The 18,884-nt window shown below is 38.6% G+C and overlaps 1 protein-coding gene across 1 annotated transcript in view; it reads left to right on the top strand.

Moving 5' to 3' along the window:
- Nucleotides 1-18,884, top strand: part of LOC125760814 (uncharacterized) — a 172,440-nt gene that overhangs the window by 113,399 nt on the left and 40,157 nt on the right. The window contains exon 5 of the mRNA XM_049421334.1: nucleotides 8,026-8,159. Coding sequence (XP_049277291.1) covers nucleotides 8,026-8,159 — 134 coding nt within the window. The remainder of the gene's footprint in view (nucleotides 1-8,025; nucleotides 8,160-18,884) is intronic.

The following is an 18,884-nucleotide window of genomic DNA, read 5'->3' as shown; positions in this document are numbered from 1 at the left end:
CAATTTGTTGTGAATACTTGCCCGTTTGGCCTGACTGCGCACAAAGCGATGTACTGCTAGAGAGGAAGAAAAAATAGCGCGAAAGTATTGTCGAGTGTAATCCTCTTACCATAAATGGGTAGGGAAATTGTAATTATTTTGAACATTCAAATGTGTATTTAAATTTTTATGCGTCAAAATGGTTGCCATTGCGTTTGGTTGCAAACTACTTAGGAATTGTTTGCTGTGTACAAGTTATTACATACGCAAAGCTAGGAAAAATATATGAACATACGTGCTGAAAACAACCAATGTATAGCATGGAGTTTATATAGGGTAAGTGCGCCAGTTTTCGGCAGGTGTGTAATAAAAGCTAAATTATACACAAATGCGTTATAGAATGCGGTCAAATACTATTTTAAAACGTAAATACCAATAGATATTCTCCAAATACGAAGTTTCGCTGCATTTAACCCAATATTTTCCGAGATATCGCAATTTTCATAAAGTGTTAACAAATTTTCGTAAAATTTGCTGTCAGTCAATAACTCGGCAGGTACTGGAAATAGGGAACCACTGCATAAAAAAATGAGTGAAGCACATTTCTGACAGATTAAATGGTTCTAAAATTTATGCTATTTTTTATAAAATTTTAAAAATTCGATAAACAATTTATTTTTCACTTTAAAGGCTGCCGAAAATGGGTACATGCCGAAAGATGATGTTTGACAGCACAAAACTGTGTGATTTTGTATGCAATGACGGCGTGGTCTACTAGATTAAGCATGAAAACTGCAAAATCTGACAGCAAAATTGTCGAAACGGGCAGCATAAAATTACATTTTTAACTACTTTGCGGCCACAAAATTAGCAAAATAAGAGTGGAAAAGTGTTTAAAATTCAATTTTCTAATCATTTCAATCATTCAAAACGTTTAACGGTCCTTAATTACGCTGCCGAAAATAGGAACACAGCCTGCCGAAAATAGGAACATTTCTGCCGAAAACAGGAACAAAACTAATGTTTACATTTTCATAAATATTGCACATAAAACGCATTAGAATCACGAAAATGAAAATGCAGAAAGATACTACGAAAGTTTATCAACCGAAATAACATCACTTTCAATCACAAATATTGCAAATAATAGGTGTTTTTTCGTTTCTTGCCGAAACCTGCCGAAAACTGGCGCACTTACCCTATTTGTTTTATTATTTTACATTGTCACGTAAATCAATGTATGGTTAGTTCATATTTGCGTAACATAAAAGTTAAGGGAATGGAATAAAGGAAAAAAAATTAAAAAAAATTTCCACTCCAACCGAATAGATTTGAATTAATTGCATTGGACAGATTTGTTTTTTTTTTTGTTAAATAAATTACAAAATAAACAATAAAGGTTATACCAAAAATGCTTATATTTTAGTGCTATGCAACGTGATACGATAACCACTTATGTAAAATGCGATCTCGATTGCGGGTTGGCGCGCTTATAACGAAAAGGTGTCTTTCAAATGTCTTTCAAAAATGAATATTGCTAAATTACCATCAGTGCTTTTTCTGGGCGGCCCGACGGTGTATGTGAACACAACAGTACCGCGTATCCAATCCCATCTGAAGCGTTCCTCCTTTGCAAGGACTGAATATTCGCCTACGTGGTAAAAATAAATCTACTAAGCCAGAAATGACCGGCATGACCATAGAGATTGTTAAGGAGAGACTTTGCCTACCGTGGTGACGAAAGCTTGTTTTGTTTTCAAGAGTTCTCAAAATTTTGTCTCGTGCCGGATTTGGCCCGTGGACCAGACTTTTCCGACTTTCACGATCTAGAACAATTCAGCGTAGGATATATTTGGTTTTTTTATTTAATGTATACACAACAGACTTAGGGCGTTAAAACGCAAATCTAAAATAAGATTTTTATTTTACTAAACTCAATCAGAGAGCATCTTTGTTGTCCATTCGAGGTTCACTCGAAACTTAAAAAAAGGAGGAAGTTTTAAAACTTTTCTATTATCGTTTTATCATCAGTGAGAGCAATATAAAACTATTTAAGGACGAAATCCTTGCGAACTACAAAGCACAAAAAGAAAATAGAAAATTGGTTGAAAAATTGGTACTAGCATAAAAAGTACTTTTAAATTGGTATCAGTCAAAATTCGTTGGACATTTTAGTTTAAAAAATTACAGCTCATTATGATGATAATTCCCACCACTTACCACAAAACAGGTTCCGTCCAACAAGGACGAAGTTATTGCTACGATAATTTTGCTCTAATATAAATGAGCAGCAAATTACAACAAAGCGGTGGCATCAATATGCATTTTGAAGAGTCCACCGTGTCAGTTACACAATAACAGAGTGACATTTGTTATCTACCCTTATACTAATAATATCACTCAGTTTCTTTAACATACACGGCACACTAACGCCAAAATTCTTGTAAGCTACTCGCGTTCTTAACTCCTCAGGGCAATCTGTTGAATCCCTCTGAAAAACAAAGAGTTATAGCACTATGACGTAGTAAATTCGGAACTGCTGTGTGTGTACAGTCTATGAACGTCAAATCCTCGATCTATACTCTCTCCCACATTCTCCGGTAACAGGGTGTTCAATAATCGAACAGTCATGGTCTGATACACAATCCGCTGCACTACAGACATCCATTGAACAGTAACAGGTTAATAAAAAACCGAACAAGGCTTGCTTCACATTTTCGTCGTATGTTTCCAAAAATATATCGATTCCTGGTTATTAGTACTACATTTTCATAGTAATTATTATTTATTAGGGCGCGTTCTATTCATTCACCTTTATAAAATCTTCATCATTACAATTAATTCATGCAGCAACTTGAGCAAACTTGAAACGGAGTTACGATCCAACATCCTTTTATTTTGGTTATTTTTGAATTTATAAAATAATCTTTAACTAAAAACCCAACACCTTGTATATGAAAAGCATTTTTACATTGGCACTGCATTCCAAGTACGACCAAAAAAAACCCAATGACAAAATTCACCCGACGGTGCTGGAATGGTATTAAAAAACCTTTTTAAAAACACCGGCTCGAAAGAAAGCCACCTTCATTTCGGTGGTACAATGTTCAACGGCCCACGTGTCAATCCGCTTTCAGCGATTTCGATTCCTTTTTCCCCGTAGTAGTACACAACTCCGTGTAGTGTGGGTCCGAGGTAATCCTCTTTGCCAGTCACGCTTCGACAACGTTCAATATCCAGCTTCATTAACCCTGGTTCACATTTGAGTTGGCGGATGGCGCTTTCCTGCTTTTCTCCGGGAAGCAAACGAACAAAACATTCAAAGAACGACACGCCAGTATGAGCGTTGGTTGGGCCACAATGAACCAATAAATCAATCTCGGAAATAGCAACGTAATCTCCATTTGTCTCCTCTCAATAATGTAATGGGCTTGCTATTAATGGACGACTGGCTGCTGCGGGAGACCAACCGTGGTTTTGATATATTTCCACCGATATCGCTGTTTATCGCGTTTGGTTCCGTGTCGTGAAGTTTGGTACAGTACAGAGGGTTTTTTTTTGCTGGAAGAACATGTTTGTATTTTCTCTCTACGCAAGGAATATTGTGCTGATTGGGTGGATGGTATTCGAAAGTTGAGAAATGAAATGTTGTTTTGTAACGTTTACTTTTCGATCGTTTATGGTAGAATATTTTTCTTGATAATTTCGGCTGTTTGTTGCCATCCGTGTAATAAGCTGTTACAATATATTTGTTCAGTGTTTCTGTTCTATTGCGTTTTTCGTTAGTGTTTGGACGATTGCGCAAAACATTCGAAGAAACATGTTTTGAAAAATCCGTTCTATTCTTGTTTCAAATGCTTTCATATCACATCACCGATCGTTAACGTTACCACACGAATCTGCGGTTCGCATGATCGATTCCAATACAAGCCGAGATGAAAATATTTGTGGAAATGCTTTAAAAAAAATTCATCCACCGCTTCCGGCAGGCAGATAGTCCACAATAGTCCCGCACCCGTCGACCCTCATCGAGTCTCAAGTGTCTGTTTATTTGTTTCGCTTCAGCGCAGTGCAACGGAATTTGATGGGATTCCAGTGTCGCAAGCGCGTCTTCGTGGTCGCCTGCAGATGACAAGCGCCTTGGGGCCCACCGGGTAGTAATCCCCAAGGAGGGTCAAGATGCTGTGCTTCTTGAAGGCGTACGAACTGTGCCATCGTCAGTGCAGGAATAATGCGCTTGTTTGAGATTCCGGGTGCTGTTACAAATAAAACCTTCCAAGCGGGGAATGAAGTTCGCCCAGTACAAAAGCTATAAGACAGCAGCTGGCTTAGAAATGGGGGAGGGAGGACATTGAAAAATTCTTCGCCCATCTGCGGTGGTGAGTAGCAAGGAGGGCAATAAAAATCGAAAAATCCACTCTCTTATTAGAGCGTGATTTTCCGTTTTGTTCCCCGATGAGCCCCCTTTCGCCCGACCGATTTTGGGTGTGGTACGAGGGACGTTGGGACGATTCGAGTTTTATTTACTGTGGCACATTCCGTTCATTTTTCAGGCGCTCCGTTTGCTGTAATGCAGCTGATACGATAGCCAGGCGACACCGGGTCTTATTAAGTGTCAATGGCACTTTTCCGATTTCAAAAGACACTTCGGAATCGATGCCACATTCTGGGCGCGTTTGCAACCCCCTGAGTGTTGTCGGGTTTCAATTCTTTTTTCTTTCGTTCGGTTCGACTACTATTTGTCAATCGCTAGTGATCTTAGATGAGGCGAAGATTTACTAAAGCTAGTCGTTTGACTTGATGTTTCGATAGAAAGTTTACTATGAATTTTGCTTTTGATTATTGTTTTCCAACTATTACAGTGTAAACCAAAACTGGGTCATATGTTCATTGAAGCTAATCGAATTGATTTAATTGCGAAGAATAAAAATAGTAAATGAAGGATTTAAAAAAAGAATGGATCAATTAAAAAAATTTAACGCTTAAGTTATGAGAAGCTAATTATGTATTTCTCTATAGCAAAAGATAAATCTTATCATTAATGTTAAATCTTGTTTTTTTTTATTTTAATAGCACGCAGTTCATAATGCAAAATAATATTCTTGTGATTTTTTTTTCGCGACACTTTTTGTACATCATTAATGAAAAAACGACGGTTTCAACAAGAAACGAAGATCGAAAAAAGCACGAAATTTTAAAAAATCAAAAAGATAGTTGTTAATTAAAAGATAATGTTGTAGAGCAAAAATCTTTTACGGTTGAACCTTGCTCTTCTATAATATTTCTCAAGCATATAAATGTTTCTTCGATCCTTCTGTTCCGTACCATACTATACACTTGTCCAGATACTCCACACTTGTCGTATCTGTTGCCCGAAAAGCCGCCATATCAGGCCAAGATTGATGAGCTTTCTATTAGAATTAGATCATGATTTAATGGAATATGAGATATCCATCCATCTTCAACAACAAGCCAACAACAGATCCTGGCCATGGTCGATGCTTCACATTCCTTTCACATACTCCTGCAGCATCTTTTCGAGGTACGGATTCAGTTTCGGGCTCGGCATTAGCGGGCTCCATTTATCTCCAAACAAAACCCATTCCATCCCATTCCACCCCAGAGAATGGGCAATCGTGCACGTTTTGGGTAATGGTGTATAGGGTTTGCAGAGAGCATTTTGAAGTAGCTTCCGGAGATTTGCCTTCCTTGTTCAGAGTGGCGAGAGAGCACGGCATGTGCGTGTGTATTTTAGCTCATTAATGATCGTATGTGGTATTGTATGGCATGCGGGTTTGGAGCTAGAAGATATATGGCACGGTAAAACTTCCCTTTCGTAGAAGCAATCGCCCCTGGTGCCACTGCGCTGTAGGGAATGCAAATTTAGGCAAATCAATTAAAGCTGGTACGGGCCTTTGTTTTCTAATGCGTGTAAGCGAATATCGTATAAGCGTATAAAGTTTCTGCAATCAAAATTGAAAGGTAAAACATTTGTTCACACTTGTTACTTATTAAAAAAAAAAAACAAAATATACAACACAACTAAAGTGGAAACATGTGCAAACGCAATAAAAAAATAGATGAAAAAACCGTTCAGCAATATTTAATCCCAGAAGCAACATACATTTTAGATACTGAAGTCTTGAAGCCGAACTTGCCCACATTGCATGACCACAAAAACCGCATCACTTTAATGCACTGCAAGCGATCGCCCAGCACTTCCTACTGAAATGAACACTTCGGTGTCGAATTGCCGGCCCCAAGTGTTGTTGGCCATTGATTTATCGATCACCCTGCTACCCCACTGATACACACACACACACCCACACCAGCTGACCCTTTCACAGTGCAAAGCTACCCAAAAAACGTGGGGTCAAACGGTAGGAAAAACCTACCGAATGCTCCAAGTGGAAAACCGCACAACATTAGTCACATGATTTCATTTAAAGGTCAATTAGAGGGACCATTATTTAAAAGGACCTGCTCGACACAGTTCCACTGCTGTGACCGGCGACCAACATTTGTCGGTGTCATCGTTTCCGTCTTTACCCGGTCCGGCGGGCCAGTTTTGTCGTTGGTGATATTTTGCAGCATTTTCTATTTTTCCCGTTCATCATTCCGTGCGCTTCGGTGCCGATTTCAGTTTGTCTCCGTTCTCGTGCTAGTTGGTTTCCTACCTGCTCACTCATCGGCTGCATCGGGGCCCGGTTCAACGACGTCGAACCGTGTAACGATGGTCGAGTTGAAGAGCAAACCACTTGAACTGAGCTGCTCTTTGCGGTGCCTGGGCAACGCCCGAGGGTGTAAAAGGGGCAATTTCGGTCCGGCGATAGTATATCACTACCACTCGTTTCGAGTGGCTGTTGAATAGTGGAGTGACGTGCAACATTATAGGGTTTAATTCGGCGCTCGAACTTTGGCATGCATCTTTCATGGACGTTGTTGAGGATGCCATGTTCTACATCATCGCAAAGTAATTTTTGTCACACGAAGGAAGATCATGACCATTGCAAAAACGTTACACTTATTGGGTGTTTTTTTTTTAAATTTGTCGTTCTATTCTGAGAGAAATTAAATCGTTGTTTGATAGGACAACAAGATAAAAAACACCAATATTTTGAGTGTTTATCCGTTTTCGTACAGAACGACAGAAGTTATGCTTGAACGATGTAATTGCTTAAGTTTAGAGTTTTAAATTAGCAACCAAAAATGCTTCATTAATTAGCTGAAATATTTCAGAAAATGTTAATTAAACCATCACAACAATAAAAGCTAGAAAGTTTTTGTTTTAAATAACATAAACGATCCCAATTTGTGTCTACATATTTCCTAGTGAATAACACAAACATCTTACACCGTTTAGCATATCGCAATGCGAGCTCGAACTTTCCCGAAAGCCTTACGTTATGGGTAAAATTAAATTTTCCAACACATCCTCCTAACTGTGACCTTCGAAGCTCGAGCACCTTCGACTGAATTCTTCGCCCAAGGATAAAGCTCTCATGTTGCGTTGCGTGTGAGTTGGCTGCGTACGGGATGGGTTTATGAACCAAACTCGCTCAATTATTCATAATTATGTTGAAACTTTGGTTGATCTCATCAACGCGTTTTCGTCTGGGTTGGGGTCAAATCAAAAACTTTGCCACTTCTTGGCCCAAAACTTCATTGTTTTGAGCTGGTTCGGTTGTGATGGTAGCGGATGAAACAAATGGATATGACAATCTCAATTTTATTGGCTTTCACCTACGAAACTCGGATGCAGGTTGCGATACTGCGTTGTCTGGATACAGAAGACCTTGTTGGTTTGAGAGATGAGTTGTCTTAGCTACACTACAATGTCTTCACTGTAATATGGCTAACTATTAAATGTTCGACGTGTTATGTGTAGTTGTGGTTGGTTTCGTGTTCCTCGTAGTTACCGCCCGTAAGTCAACCGGAATGGCATCTATAAGGAACTGTACTTGCTAGTTAATAATAACGATATTGTAGTGCATTAAAACACGGTTGTCCCATAAATATAATGTGTGTCTGTGCGTATCATTGCAGAGCTACCAGAGAGTGGACCCACCCTGTGGACGGAGCATACCCGGTACGAGCCAGGCGACGTGCTGAGAGCAAACTGCACCTCCCAACCATCGAGACCGAAAGCCGAGCTAACACTGACACTGAACAACATGGTGGTAAGCATTCAGCAATTTGTGACCGACCAAATTTGTTACTTTGGAATTTAACCTCCGCACCTCAAGACCATGTCGCAGCGGTAGTTCGTTTAATTTTCGTTCAAATACACTTCCTTTCGGGAAAAAAAACATAGTCACATTCACATTTCTAAAGTATAATTGATTCAGCAGAACTGTGTTTTGTGTATACCGTTTGCTTTTCGAGATTTGTAGAATCGGTCACAGTTGGGTTTTGGAGAATCCTGACCCAGCTGACTGACGCCGTGAAGCTGATGCTAAACAGAATGCATAGCGAAATAAGAAAATATGAATGGTTTTTCGCTTGGGGAAAATGCAAAATATTTCTGTATTTAATTAAATTGTGCCTGCCGGTGAGTGATGACGGACGGATCTGACAGAACGAAGTTATTGTACACACCAACATCGGTGGTAAAAATATATTCCGAGAAATGGTTAAGGGGTAGCTTTTGGTCGCGAATAGTTTTAGGAAAATTATGTTTGGACGGTAAATTTGTGATGCATGCTTAAAGCTGGCCAAGTTTAAAGCATGAAAGCTTAATGCTGGCCTGCGCCCGAAACTATTTAAACCGCATTGGACAGATGCTGTAAAGTATTAAAGTTTTTGTTAACATATTGCTCAAACCAAGTTATCAAATAATCCTAAAGAATTCTTCTCACTGAAATGATTGTTTGTGACAAAGTGAAAATGTTTAGCTTCGTTCTAATGCTTTCCTTTTCTCTCACGCAACAAAATCCAAGTTTGGCCAAGTGCTTGCTTTCTTCAGTGGCACAAGTTTTGGCGCAAATGTCAGATTGTACTAAACAATTAAACGTACTGCACAATGCAAATTATGCCATTTGCCACTTTTCGCCCGACCGCATCGTTTCGTTGGGTCGTGCTTGCTAATGGACCAGATAAAAGCGGCTTATTCTGTCCCGGGTTGAACTTAGTCGTCTTAGTCGGGCTGTTTTATGTTGTCGCTGATTCGTTGTGGTAACTTTGTCGAAAAGACCTTACCCGACCTCGGGTTAGTTTTTACCAACGGAAGATATTTGACAAAAACCGCAAGTCGCGTGAAAACTTTATCAACCATATAATCTTGCTTGGCATGTAAGATTCTCTTCTTCAAGCCATCTTCCAGTCATGGGTTGACGTAATTGAAGACATTCAGACACTTTATCACTCGGATAAGCTCCACAATATGCTCAAATTAATTAAAACGTAAATCAAAACAACTTAAAACATACTCAACTGTCGTCGTAAACAATTGATAGATGATTAAAAGAAGTTAACTAATAAACTTAAACTAAATTAATTAAATTCACTGGCAATTGATTGGAAATCACACGATATTTATCGCCTCGATCAGTGAGGTATCGCTGGGCAAGCAGAACAATAAATTAGGAAAAATATGTATCGTTTATTGTCCATAAAAATGATTTTTTTTAACTAAAAATCGGTCATTGTTCTCAAATGTAAAATTAAAAAGCAAATCTAAGCTAAAATGGTAATTTTTGTTTGAATGTTCAATACCACGAATGCAATACTAGAAGTACACCATCACCAATTAAACATTCCATGGATCACAATTTCACACTATTCGATTGGGATTGTTTACACCAGGGATAGAAAGAGCTAAAATAGGAAGTGTACGATGTCCATACTTTGAACACTTCCGGGAACGGTTTCAGCTTTACGGTTAATGGAATCTCATTTTCCATCCCACGACTTTCTTGCAGCACCGTACAGCGGCGGGCATGATGCTGGGAAATAGGGTAATTGTTCCTGCGAGAATTTCGTTTCCGGAATCCCGGCAAACACACCATACAATGCATCGGTCAACCATGTGTCGTTGCTGCGTAACGATTAGCATTTTCTGGCTATCCAAAACAAGCCCCGAGTTGATTAGCAAGAGCATCCACAGACATCACGAACTATATAACCGCGATTGGAGTTCATCCAGGAATCGGCCGATAGTCACGGTTGTGTTGTCAGCCAGATTCCACTGTGACAAAATTCAAAATCATCCTTCTCGGGGCGTTTGGTACCCGCAGAACCAAACCAAGCCGCCCAAACGCAACCGAAGGTAAGCTGAAAGCAATGGCTTGAGTTTTTACCACGCGTTTTCTATCGGCGTTCGGGTGCTACGAATACCCCGGAGTTGCTAGACACCGTGCGAACGATGGCACGGCTGTAAAGCTAATGAAATAGCATGACACTGTACCGTTGTGTGCAAACGGAGGATGTTTCGGAATTTAATTAGCTCTCCCGTAGCCAACGCGAACATCGTCGTGCCAGAAACCGGGAGCACATCGTACCGTTCGGCAGCAAAAGTGGACACTTCCGATGGGATGACTTGGTAGCAAAGCACCATTTTGCACAAAGTGCCGCAACGCAGGACGAAGCAAAATGCGTTTCCGCAGACTGGCTGTGTGTATGCACATTGTAGCAGTAAATTAAAAGTCATTAACAGGAAAATGGGAATTGTTGCAATGTTGCTCCATATCGGCCGGCAGGGTGTGTCAGACACTTGAATTGCAGTTTGCGGTAAGCGATAGTTTGCTTTACCGCTGCTGTTAGTTACTTTGAGCTTTGAGTACGGTGAGAAATCTTATTCGAGTTCAGATTTAAAAGGCTCTCTGGTGGATGTTGCTCTTCTGATTTGATCGAATTGCTCTGTAATGGAATAAAAACGAACGCAACCCATACTGTATCTCAGTTCCTGAAACTAATTGAGTTTGTGGATACAGATATACTGAGTATTGGTTCTAACTCGCTCTATACTTCAAAAGATGCTGTTCAATTTGTTATAAGACAATCTATTGATTCATTTGTATTGTGTAGCTATTTTTAAGGGCGGCTCGGTGGTGTATGTGATAAACGGCGCCGGTCCACACGGCAGGACCGGGTACAAATCACATCCGAACCCTCCCCCGTAGCAGGGACTGACTATCCGGCTACGTGGTGAAATAAGTCTAGTAAGCCAGAAATGGCCGGCGTGACCTGTAAGGTCGTTAAAGCCAAGAAGAAGAAGAAGAAGAAGATTTCAGATTTTTATTTTCTTTAATCAGGACCGCAGGAGTTACCAAAATTTCAGGAAGGAATTTCAAACAAGAATTTGAAATATGAGTCAAAAATGAATTTTTATTATGGTAGAAAATTACTTTCTGGTTTTGTTTATACATACGCTTAAGTAGTTTAATGTTTGATCTTAATCAAATCATTGAACCAGATTTATTAAATTGCAGCTTATTTTGGTTACATAAGAACGATAGATTTTTATATCTAGTCCCCTGATAATGTTAATATTTTTTATTTACCGTTTTAGCCAAACGTTTTAGTTTTTTTAAGTGTTTAGCCAAATATTGTATAAATCAGATTTTGCCATTACGTGTATTAAATAGTGCATCAAACCAAGTTTGTGTATCGATAAGGTTTGGAAGGAAGAGTACCTTACAACAATAATATCATAAAATAAACAGATTGTTCAGGATAAACTTGAACTTAAACTTTGCAAGAAAAATAGAAAATCTTACGTATCTTTTACGTAAAACGAATTACAGCCATAGTAAATTATAACGCTGTCAACAATATTGAATCAAAATCAAAAGTCTTTTTGGGAAAAGCCTCAAAAGATATTTGAATTTTATCCGTTTAGCCAGGCTTTTATTTTACAGGAAATATAATGTGTGCTTTTCCAACTGCGTTCCTTACAAAAAGGGGCTGGGAAGTTTGGAAGTCAAACAATAGAAATGATAAATGTCGTAGAAATAAAAGGCACCGATGTCTACACGGCAGGATGAGTATAAAATCTTATTTAGACCGTAATGCCGTACGCAGGACTTACTATTCTGCTGCAAGTAAATAAGTCAAGAAAAACTAAGACCTCCTGAGTCTGTAGTGCCACAATCGCAAGAATATATGGAAAAATATAATCAATTGGAGTGGAGTCCCGATTATCCGGGTACCTTTTATCCGGCTGTCCCATTATCCGTGCAGCTCGGAAATGACAGTTCCAAAGGCGAATTGACATGTTAATTGCAAAGCCGATCATGGCAAGAATTAAAAACTTCAATAGGGAATGATGAAAGTTGCTCAAGTTCAACTAACTGGAACAAATTTATTTTGCAAAGTGCATCTAAGAAAACTAACATCTTGCTTTTGAAAGAATGTCCATTTATTAGACACTAAACACTAATATTTATTAATCAAAAGAGTTGTTCCTATTATCCGTGATATTCGCTTATCCGGCTAGGGTTGAGTCCCGATGAGTTCCCCACGGATAATCGGCGTTCCACTGTATACATATATCAAATTCATCCTAAACATCCTGTATGTTACGGTTTATTTATAAAAGACAAAATGTTTAAACGTATTCAGCAATATGACACGGTGTATTTGTCCAATCATAATTTGCAAACTTCGAAAGTCTGGTAAATGGACTTTCATCAGGTTGTAATCAAAGAAAGGCTGACGAAACACAAAAGCAGTAAAAAAATAAATGTTTTAGTGAAGAGTGGACGGAAGCAAAAAGTAGCCGAAACAAACACAGTATGAAGAATAAAATTAGCACAAATTTTTATTCAAAATTCCTTAAATATGAAACGTTTGTTCAAATTACACAAACAACTTCACCATTCTTCACCTATAGATAGTGACCCTATGTGTGTTACCTATCACGACCTATCACGTATGTTACTTGTATGACTTTAAAGGTCACAAGTATAATTTGCCTCAAACCACATGAAATATTTACCCAAATTTTTTACGATCAGTTCATATTCCTTCATAACTCTTTAGCCTTTCCCAATTTATTAAGGATATTTTGGTGTCAAAAAGTGATTTAGACAACAAAAAATACTTAGTAGTTAATTTGATTATTATTTAACGGAACCGTCTACTAACGATTCTAGTCTTGTAGCTGAGGGTATTTTACAAATAGTAAAGGGAGAGTTATTTTTTTACATTACATTTGTTTCATGCATTTCAACACTATCCACTCATGTTCGACATGAAAGTTTGTTTTATTTATTTTATAACCCTTAATATATAACGGCAACTTCAACCACTAATCTGCAAAACTCGCTGCACCTGCAACACGCAAATCAAAGCCTTCAACGTTGCCGTTATCGGTTGGTTTGTACGTTGTGCCAAAGTTGCAAACTCTCGCCGTGCTCCTGCTCGATTTCGACAGCTAACTATCAGATTGCTTCAATATGTTTCAATTAAATTCAAACTTATTCCCGCCCCTTTCCGGGCAGCAGGTGTGACCGTGGTGCAGTGAATCTCCAAAGGCTCTCTTGTGTGCGCAGGAAAAACGTGTCCGCTACTCGAAACGTAAACCAACCAATCGAACCGAGATTGGATCCCAACTTTTCCTTGCACTTTTCCGAGCACAGTGCCGTCCGTAAGTTTCGCTCGTTAACTGATAAATCATCGGTATAGGTTGAGCGAGACGGAGAAAAAAACCCTCAATTCTCCCAGGGAAAACTATCGTTGTAGATGAATGGTATAGTGCTGGTAGGTACGAATGCCTTGCTGGCGAGGAAGGTGCTAAGCGAGCAGGACGCAAGTTTTTGCACACTTTGCTCACAAACACATCTCGTCATGCAAGAATGTGAGATAGAAAACCGTTCCGGTTGTTCTATGAACCCACCACCTTGGTTTGTGTTTGAAAGGTGGCTTTCAGTCTGGAATGCTTCCGCATTCGTGTGGGTCCGGGTCCGTGGCATGACCGGTGCGAAAAAGTCCTCCAACCAGGGTTGTAGTCCGCGTTTTCTGGTTTGTTTGGACAAAATTCAATAAAACCCCGGAGGAATATTAATGGGAGCGAGAATGCCCTTGCCTGGTTTTACTTGTGCCATACCCACATTTCGCTTCAAGTTCTACGTTCGGGTTCACGTGAAGGTACTCAAAATAGCGGGCAGAAAAAAAAACATCATGACAATGGCCGGTATCGAAGGAGCGGGAAAGCATGGAATGGTGAGAAATTTTGAGAGTTAGAATTTCGAGCGAGTTTTTCGTATTTTGTGGTGTGGTTCTCGTACATGATCCGCTGTGGACCATAGATTTGACCCATTTGATAGGTAAGGCACTCTATGTAGCCAAAACCTGGGGTGGGTGCGGGTTAAAATTGAAAATTAACGACCGGAAGTAATTTGAAAAGTTCAATATTGGCATTACGGCCGAGTACCGGTCATTTGGAGGAAAAGTTCCTGTGAGGTGGAGCGTAAGAGTGATGGGTAATATGAAATACTAAACTGCACCGTCGGCAATTTGAAAAGCTTAAAATCCAGCATTTACGTTGTAAATTAATCCTACAACAGTTTTATTAGGATTATTTTCAAAACAAGCGCTAGATAAAATATTTTTAATGTGTGCTTTGTAAGGTTAAGTGAATATTTTCCCATGCTATGCGTACTATTTTTACATTACACAGTAAAATGTTGTGAAATATAAGTCTTCTGTTACCATATAAACTATTTTTGTAGCAGTACGGCCTATTCGTCGTACATTAATAAACAAAAATTCCATTCCATTTCACAATTCTAAAAGCTCTGGAAATGTTCAGAACAACATTACCCTTGCCTTATTAATTGTTTTTCATATTTAGCTCACCAAGTGTCACAAAGCTTTTGTTGAACAAAGTTTGTTTTGAACAAAAAATAAACAGTTTATTTTATTCGTACAACAAAATCAATGCATTTTCCTCCTCTACATATTATGCGCTTATTATCATAGTTTGTAACAAACGGTAAAACATAAGTAACCAAACTAAAGTCATGTAAAGTTTTGTTGCAGTACATTCCCAAAGGTGTTCTTTCAAAAGCATTAGATTGTTAGTGCCAAAAATTAAGTAGCTACTTACAACCGGAATGGTTTGTCTTTCGGCGTCGCTAGAGAATTGTTGTGATTTATTGTGAATCGTTTGCTGTTGGTGAGCTTTCATTAATTTCGTTCAAGAACTTTGTAAGTTTTCTAGGTGACCGTTTGGATTTAAGTGCTTCCACTAGTCGGCAGCGGCGAAGTGCATCTAATGGATGCTATAAATAAATGCTGCCTTGCCGACGAGAGCATTGGCAAAGGACATCCAGCTGGACATGGTTGCTTTCAGCTTGCTTTATGAACGAGTGTGTGCAGAAAACAGAGGAAAACTTTCACGTCGGTTTTCTGGATGACTTAAAATGATGGCAAACCAAAACAATAACAAAAAAACATATTCAAAAGAATGTAACGTACACACAAACAAAATGTGTTAGTTTATTGTTTCAGGGAAATTTTGATTACATTGCTGCACGTTCAAAGAAAACTTTACCTTTTGTAAACAGCCTTGATAAGGTAAACGCTAAAGGCAAATCAGCGTGACAGGATCGGATTGTATGCAATGCGAATAACTACGTAAATTGAAGTTATTTGCTCTTCATAAACTGTAAATTTACCCTACGGGCGGTTAGATCAACCATTGCCAAGGTGCTCGAAATGCTCGTTTATTTCTCCTGTCAATCGCTTTCGGCACATAGATCTTCCACCTTAGGATGGTGAGTATGGCCCATTCTCTTTTCCATCCCATGCCACCTCGTGTCCATTCGCTAGCCGAGCGCCATCAACACCATAGCATCGTTCGTTGTTTGGTTACACAATTTCGTCGATATTTGCCTGCGGTGAAAAGTTTACTGTGCAAATTTTACTAAATTCGAGCCCACCTCGACCAGGACCGGCAAATTGTGTCGCAAACTTTAGCCAACGGAAACCGACCGATGGAAGAAGAGTTTCCCTGCCTGATACAAGTTCGCCGAGCCTTGGGGTGCTCGGTTGGGTGAGCTTTCCGTGGGGAGACGGAGACAAAACCCAACCAACCCGATCCCATTCTGCTCTAACGATGCTGGTAATTTGTTTTAGTTATTCTACCAAAATGATTTGATTAGTCAAGCGGCATTTAGGTGCTTCTTGACGGAGATCCCCTGGTGCCCGTTGGGTGCAGTTTTCGGTTGAAATTGTTGATCAAAAATCAACACGGTAAAAGTAGATTTAATTAACAGATGCTTCCCACGCCAATCTCGCCCAAGCTGGTCTGTCATTTCATTCAATCCTCGCTCTATGCAAACGTTTTGCGAAGCTTTTTGGGCGTATTAACTCTATACTCGGGAAGGTTATATCTGGCCGCTTCCGGTGATGTTTCAAGCTCGTAATGCTTTCCACAAAGAAAAAAAATGTAAAATGGCGCACCTTCGAAGGATTCTTTGTAGGTAGAATAATTGCCCATTCGCTGACAAAAAGCATTTCCATCTCGAATCGGTACAACACTGTTCTTTGGTGGTTAGTTTAAACCAGAAGTGAAAATGGTATCTATTAGGCTATGATATGGGCAAATCAAAATGTAAATTGCTTCACCATTTCGTTTCCTATCACACAATGAGATCAGGAAGCATTGGAATTCCTAATTTCCGAGAAACCTGTTGCGAGCTTTGGTGAGCAAAGTGAACTTTTGCAATTATTAGACAGTATTCAGCTCTGGAGTTTCGATAATCAAACATCATGTTTCGTACACTATGCTCAATTCAAACAGAAAAAATATGGCATAAAATTCTTAGTATTATATTTCATTCGTAAGATAGACAAATATTGACCCAGATGTCCAGATGTGTAAGTTTAACACAGATTTTAGCACTTTCGAAGAATATTATTAATGCTGCTTATGAAAGTGATCCCGCTTCTATTTTGCTCCTCATATTTAAGAATAGTAGAAACATCTATTCTGTTATTTATCACTGTTCTAACAGTGAGCAATTATAGTGACATACAGGAGAATGTAAATTTTATGTTTCATTCTGGCGCAGGAACTCCATATAATACCGATATCACAGCTTCTACAAGGCGGCCGACAGTATCGTGGATTGGTCCCAGTTATTAACCGTCCACGAGAATCTTGTAGTGTCAAAGGATGAGGAATATGTAAAACTTTGATACGTGAAGAATGCCAATGATTTCTTCATATTCAGCGCCATTGAGCGCCTGTCGTTGACGATGTTTATAAGTAGAACATAAAAAAAACATGACAATGAACTACACAACAGTTGAGTAGATGTCCTGAGGGTAATATAACATGGAAAGATATGAAGTTGAAGCATTGGAAAAATAAAACATTGTAAAGAATCTAATTCATAAATTCCAGATTTTTACCATAGCCTACGGCTGCGTCACACACCCAGTCTTTTTCTACAATAGAAGCGCGTAATAACTGTTTAAGCATATTTACAACAATAATGCATTCACTTCATATCACACATTCACATCACAGATTGTGCAAAAATTTGAATTGTAGCATTTTTGTGTTACCAAATACATATCGTATCGTATCGTATAAGCAATACGGCCAGGCCGTTCTTTATGAATAAAAAAAAAAAACATACATATCGTATAGAATCGAACAGAAAAAGAAATTAAGATAAAAAAGACGAGATAGCTGTAAAATAGCATCCTAGTTCCTGCTTTCCCGTTGCAACACAGCACGAAGAACGGACCACTGCAGCAGAACAGTGTCCCAGTGCGCTACTTAGAGTAAATATTATGAGGTACCAAAGGATAGATTATTCACCACTAAAGTCCATGTCACCAATCTTTGTATTATTCCACAAAATTGTTTAATTTTACGTTTTTAACTCACAGCAACGGTTAAGAGCAGTTGATATCTCTATAATATCGGTTTGTTTCACCGACTTCAAGTTTCTACTCTTTTCACACCCACTTTGACTGAATTGAATTTCACACAAATCATCTAAATTGTTTTGTTTGCAAGATTTCAGGTAAATAGTATATCCTCTAAGTAGAATATTCTCTTGTTATTTTATTTGTTACTGAGGTGAAACTTGCCGCTTGGCAAAGAAAAGTATTTTTATAGCAGATTATACCATGCAACGGCCATGGTTTAAATATTTTGGAAGATTTTGCTTTTGTAAATTTTGTGCAATTATCAAGAAATCTGTGTAATATGATCTGTGTAATATGATAAAGGCAGATCAACAGTATCGATCAAATCCATTTGCATTACAAATTCTGTTAAAGTAATTTGTTTGCGTTACGTAGTAGTTTAATCATCCCTTAACAATTTTTTATTGATTCTTGTGGTGATGCCTGCTCAAAGAAAGCTGCAATAATTTAGCACTATGAAAAGAAAGCTAAAGTCCACTGAAAAAGAGTTGATGAAGATGAAATAATTTCAATATCTTTAATATAAAAATAAAGATCATTTCGAAAATGCTGCGTATAGTATTAACATTGCAGGGAACACATAAATTAATGTAATGCTTGGAGTTCAATTTAGTCACAATCATACTCACAATTTGCCTCTCTGTCGACTAAGGAGTTCATTAATGTTCACATTAATCTACCTAATAAATGCATTATGCTTTTAAGAATTCTTGTACCACGGATATCCTTTGATTCTAATTCAAATTAATGTTGAGATGATTTTTAGCGTTTACTTTACAATCACTGATCAGCGATTTTCTTTTACTGGAAAAGATATGTATTTGCATACATGTGTTATAAACAGCCTCAATTTGCATATATTGTCTTGAATATAAACTTGTACCTTTAGTTTAATGTGTTGGCGTATAGCAATTTCTGTCCAAAAAAAAACTTCTTCGCCTCGAATCATCAAAACTCTCATTGCTGATTCGGCTGTACGAGTTGAAATTTAATTGAATGGGGATGATAAATTCCGG

This window comes from Anopheles funestus, chromosome 2RL, assembly GCF_943734845.2.
Source record: "Anopheles funestus chromosome 2RL, idAnoFuneDA-416_04, whole genome shotgun sequence".
NCBI classification, from domain to species: Eukaryota; Metazoa; Arthropoda; class Insecta; order Diptera; family Culicidae; genus Anopheles; species Anopheles funestus.
The sequence above is the reverse complement of the archived record's forward strand: the minus strand, read 5'-3'. Positions and strand labels throughout refer to the sequence as shown.